The sequence below is a fragment of the Equus quagga genome, chromosome 2, assembly GCF_021613505.1.
Source record: "Equus quagga isolate Etosha38 chromosome 2, UCLA_HA_Equagga_1.0, whole genome shotgun sequence".
Classification (NCBI taxonomy): Eukaryota; Metazoa; Chordata; class Mammalia; order Perissodactyla; family Equidae; genus Equus; species Equus quagga.
The window spans coordinates 122944-128603 of record NC_060268.1 but is presented as its reverse complement, the minus strand read 5'-3'; the positions used below and the strand labels follow the sequence as shown (position 1 = coordinate 128603).

At 47.8% G+C, this 5660-nt stretch overlaps 1 protein-coding gene across 3 annotated transcripts in view; it reads left to right on the top strand.

Annotated features, from left to right (window-relative positions):
• The window catches only part of PTGDR (prostaglandin D2 receptor), a 9114-nt gene extending 3944 nt beyond the window's left edge, over positions 1–5170 (top strand). Inside the window, exons 2-3 of one of the 3 annotated variants that reach the window (XR_006886903.1) lie at positions 2213–3272; positions 3356–3416. Coding sequence is in view for 2 of the 3 variants with exons in the window: in XM_046649589.1 (XP_046505545.1) it covers positions 3356–3595 (240 nt within the window). In the remaining variant the exon portion in view is untranslated. Of the gene's footprint in view, positions 1–2212; positions 3273–3355 lie in introns of all 3 variants that reach the window. The other 2 variants (XM_046649596.1, XM_046649589.1) reach the window with 2 other exon arrangements.
• The last annotated feature ends 490 nt before the right edge of the window (positions 5171–5660 follow it).

The following is a 5660-nucleotide window of genomic DNA, read 5'->3' as shown; positions in this document are numbered from 1 at the left end:
ACCCTAAGGAGGTCTGGATGCCCTGTGACCCTAAGGTCTGGACGCCCTGTTACCCTAGGGAGGTTTGGATGCCCTGTTACCGTAGGAAGGTCTAGACGCCCTATTACCCTAGGGAGGTCTGGATGTGTGGAGACAACCTCCTTCTCATAGCATAAATATTGTGTTTCGTTAAGCTGGTGGAAGTATGTTGGAGTATGATTTTTAAAATTAACTTTGCTATAAACTGGATTAGAGCAAGATACTTAGCTGGATTGAATTTCAACTTTCCAGTTTGATGCAGGAGGAGGAAAGTATAGAGAATCTGGGCAGAGCTTTAGAGGCAGTTTGCAGCACATTCTTTACTGCATATAACAAATTCTCACCAAAATTATTGTTTCTTTAGAAAACCACGATATATTGGAGGTTAGTAGGGGAGCAGTGATGCATGAGAGCGGACGTTTGTGTGTTGATTGCCATAACGGTTGACAGGGTACAAGCCAGGCCAAGATGAGCAAGAGCTTGGTAACCGCATCCTTTAGTCCTGGGAGCCAGAGAAGAGGCGGACAGCCTGCGCGTGCGCAGACAGCTCCAGCGCGCCTGTCCTTTGGGGGGCGGTGCGGGTGGGACGCTCCCTACGGAAGAGGCTGTTGGAGGGACGTCCGCGTTGGTGGGCGGGAGAGGGGGCCCAGCGAAAAGGGAGGAAGCGGATTTCAAGGGCTGGAGCAGAGGGCGCGGTCTAGGGAGGAGGGCGTAGAGGCGAGGCCGCTTAGATCTCGCCCCGCGGGGTGTCCGAGGCCCCGCGTCCCGCAGAGGGCGCGCCTCCCACACGGAGGCTCCGGAGATGCACCTGCTTCAGACGCGCGGCGTCCGCCTCCTGGGTTGTGGGTTATTCCGGCCCTGCTGCACGGCAGCAGTTTAGGAAGTATGTTCTGGAGGATGCTAATGATCGACAGAGGTCTTTCCAAAGTCTAAATTGATATCAAAGTCGAAGTTGATATCTTTTGAAAATTAATAGAATACGTACTTTGATCACTTGTCAGGAGTGAATAAATTTGTCATTTTTTCTTAAATAAGACAAACCTCTTTTCTTTTTTTAAAGATTGGCACCTGAGCTAACATCTGTTGCCAATCTTTTTTTTCCTTCTCTCCGAAGCCGCCTGATCGATAGTTGTATATTCTAGTTGTGAGTGCCTCTGGTTGTGCTGTGTGGGACACCGCCTCAGCATGGCCTGATGAGCAGTGCCATGTCCGCGCGCCCGGGATCCCAGCCTGGGAAACCCTGAGCCACAGAAGCGCAAACTTAACCACTTGGCCTCAGGCCACCCCCAAATTTGTCATATTTTTAGTAAACTCAAAAAATAAAAATAAATAAGTTAAATTAAAAGGCCAAGTGTAGAACAATACAATTCTAATACAAATCAAGTAACTTGAAAATACAGATAACCTAATAATATGTAATAGAGTTGGCATAGATAAATGCTGTATGGAAATAAATGATTTGTTTTAATTATATGTGTCGTTTGGTTACCCAGATCCCAACCAGTCAAGCATTCTCAAATAGTTGGAGTTATGTTTTGCTGCCTCCACTTTGAGAAGAAAGAGCAAATGCAAAGACAAGCTCATACGAAGTGTTTGCTTTTTAATCAACTTAAGGGCGGAGCCCATCATCGTCCATTTATGGCTTCAGCCTCCAACATTTGAGACACTGTGACTCACTGAGAGGGATGTAAAATGAGAGAAACGTTGCACCTGCCCACATAAGCTCTAACAGCAGGGGTGGGAACGAGACACTAGGGCCATAGGGGAGTGTGGAGGAGGAAAGGAGTCACTCCTAATGGATAAAGTAGTGATGCTGGCTACTTGCTGAGTTATCATTGTGTGCTGAGACCTGTGGCCAGGTTTGTGCTCTGACCATCGCATTCAAACTTCCCTTCACTGGAAGGTGGTGTAATTATCCCTGTGGTAGAGACGAGGGAGCAGGAGCACTCGCCTGAAGTCACACAGCCACGAGGGGACTTCCTAATGCAGACGGTAGGACTCTGAGGCTGATGTGCTTAGCCATCGCCCCAAGAGGCTTCCCAAAGGGGTCATGTTTGAGGGAGACCTCAGAAGGAGGTAGGATTTGAGCCTGTCATTGGTTTCCACGTCTGTAAAATGGAGATAATGATCGTACTTACTTCATAGGATTTTTGTGAGGATGAAATGAGGTTTTAAAGTAAAGTGCTTCCAACAGTGCCTGGCAGCAGTCAGCTCTCTGTGGCATCAGCCGTTACTCTTCGCGTTACTGAGCAGTGGTGATGGGAGAGGGCCTCCAGGGGTCAAGTATCTTCCTAAGTGCACCAGCTGGAGTATCGGATTCCACTGAAATACTCTTTGGAGAAGAGAGAAAAAGGTGAGCTGGAGTTGTGGGCAGACCCGTCTTCCTGTGTTGCTTGATTGCCCCGAATGGGGCCCCCTGTGCACTGACTCACGCCCTCCCTCTAATGCTGAGTTTGCACATGTTCTGCCCCCCGATCCATTATTGTCGCAGTGGGGATTTAGAATCCAAGCTGGCACCGAGAGAGTGGCTGGTCCCCAGTGGGGTTGACGGCAGCGCAGTGCTGGGGCGGACAGCAGTGTGGGCTGTGGGGCGAGGTGGTGTGTGGGCTCCGCGGAGGCCCCAGAGACTCAGGGGAGATCAAGACGGTGGGAGCAGCTGGGCAGCAGAAAGTGGGCTTATATTCTGAGCTCGTTTTTTTCCTGGTCTGGAAAGACGTTGTCACCCGTTGAAAGATGGCCATCTATTCTGAGAAGGAGGAGAGTGTTTATGTGAGTTGAACAGGCCCCTTTGCAAGTCTCCTCCGGCATTTTCCTCGGCGTGTGTCCTGTCTCTTCACTTGGATTAAAGCCTTCTGTGTGCTTGGTGTCTCCGTACATGTGACATTGCATGAGTGTGACTTATTTCTGGGCTAAGTGACAAGAGGATAGGCAGCAGGCAGAAGAGAGAACTGAGGGAAACATGGAGAGAGAAGGTCCGTGTGTGTGGAACTGTGGTGACCCTGTGGACTGGATTTGTCCCACTTTGGCTCCTCCTCTGCTTGGCCTGGCAGGGCCCTGGGAACTCCAGCCTGCAGCCGCACGGCAGGTGGGACAGCCACCAGGACCGAGATGGGCTCCCGGGAGTGCCCCATCCCACGGGATACCCCTGCCCCTTCCAGGCTCCTCGCCTGCATCCTCAGCTGCAGTGGCCTCAGCTGCTTATAAATTACGAGAAATGGTTATTCCAAGCCAAGCCACCATGTTCTTACAGAAAAGTAAGGTATCCTATGTGAAATAAGTGAACTTACCGTTGCCATCAACCTTTCAATATCATAACGGGATGTTTTCTTTCCAACAGTATCGTGCTTACCGTGGAGCGTTTAAACCTGTCCTGGAGGAGAACGGGACCACAGGAGAAGCCGAAGACCTCCGAGCTCTGCGCTTTCTGTCTGTCATCTCAATCGTGGACCCTTGGATTTTCATCATTTTCAGAACAGCGGTATTTCGGATGTTTTTTCACAAGATTTTCATTAGGCCTCTTATGTATAGAAATTGGCACAGCAATTCCTGCCGAACTAACACGGAATCCAGTCTGTGACAGGTTTTATCCTTTCTGGTAAGATGTGGAATATATCACATTTCGTGTCAAAGAACTATGACAAAAAAATCCTACAATTTAAATCCTTAAAAGTTATTTCCCACAGCAAAACCTCTAAATGTGTTTTCAAAAGTGTTTGATGTAACAGCTTGTTGTCACTCTATGTTCATGATCCCATTCAATGGATTTTTTTCATTTTGAGTTATTAACAGCAACTACAATTTCATGTATTATAAATAATGTTACAAGTCTTAAAGTGATAATGTTAATTGTTCCAGTGTTTGTATTTGGTGCCCCTAATTTTGTAGAGGGGTCTTTATTCAAATCCAGTGGAAATAGCACTGTTTACAGTTATGTGATAGGTGTTAAAATTTCTTACCCTATTCATTTCTAGAGAAACCTGATTTGTTTACTTTGTATCCTAATTACCCCTATTTAATTCTCTTCTTTGCCACCTGCTCCAAGTATAGCGCAAATTATAGATGCTGCTCAGAGGAGTGAGGTGGGAAGTATAACCGGGGGGCGTGTGGAGGGCAAAGGCATAAGGAAGCAGACACAGGTGAGATGGGACTGTGCGTGGAGGCAGAGATGTCAGTCGAAATCAAAATTCGGGAGCGAGTTACTAGGTATTGGCTCAGTTTGTGGAGCCCCATTCGATAGGTTTATCGTATTGATTGATGGATGCTTCGGGGACGGATTATGCTTCTTTGAAGAAAGTGATGCCTGACTTGCCAGAGAGCCGTGTTTGTGCGTTTGTCTGTGTGAAGCAGCGGGCGTTCCACATGGTGAGGAACCCACCCAGGACTTGCTCACCTCCGCTGAGACTGGTGGCAATGACTCCACCTGTTAACAGCCGCAGTAGGCTCCTCGGCTCCTCGTGGAGCCAGTAAGATCTTACTGCGGTTCCTGAGAGCTGCGCCTTCAAAAGTGGAGCAGGATGTGGCTCAGATGGAGCACAACCGATCACTTTATTGTACCTTTAAATGTTTACAAAGGTGAGCAACACTATGACCAGAGGGGAAGAGTGTGGCAAATGCACCTGCAGCTAATGAACCAGCCCAGAGACTGAACTCAGCTGCAGGTGAGATCTTTCCCCTGAGGCAGAAGCACAGGTAGGGGGTGAGCGTGCATCTCGGCACCTCTGGAGCCCCTTCGTACCGGACACACCAGACTCTCTGCTGGAGAGTATCTGCACCGAATAGTCCCGGGCCCCCCGCTCAGCTGTGCCTCCCAAAGGCGAGCGTGGTTGCCTTACTTCCAGCTTGGCAGAAACCCTGCTTTTCACCTCTGGTTTGTCTCAGAGATGGTATTAACCTGGATATATGTGTATTTTTTTAGAGCAAAACTGTGAAGTGGCTGAATTAGGAATTCATGAATTATAATTGAGAGTATGATGTGATGGAAAACGCAATTATTTTCAAGGTTTACCTTGGTTTGTGTTTTCTGTGTGAGTGCATCTGTGTTTACTGTCAGAGGACGTGCAGCTTTGTGTTCTCCTTTGGGAACATGTGTTACAGTAACTGTACAGGTATTTTGAAAAGTTCCAGATGATTCAATAAACATAATTTTATAATATTTTGCAGAGAAAATTACTTTTCCACAAATGAAACCAAAGGGTTTAGTTTTCTCTTTTGAGTAAACAGTTGCCAGGAGTCTTTCATCCTCTAGCAGTGTAACTGTGTGGATTTTTACATGCTGCTCTGTTAGCAATCACATTAAACAAGTTTGCAGGATTAATCCACGAACTTAGTTATCCTTTCTGCTTTATACAAAATGTAGACAGACCATCCTGATGAAATCCATGTCAAGTTAGAAGTCAGCTCTTCAGTGATCTTCTTGATTTCCTCATTAGTTCATTAAATGAGTCGCTTGACACAGACTTTGTGCCAGGCAGCTGGCTAGGTGCCGAGGAGGAGAACTTAGGACTCGGTACTGGCCTGGGAGCTGCTGCTCGTCCAGTGGGGGCTACGGGCACGTCGAGTTACAGGCAAGCGCACAGTATCAGGACTAAACGTGCACACAGTCTGATTCGAGGAGGAGGCCTGACCAGGGTGATGTGCAGGGC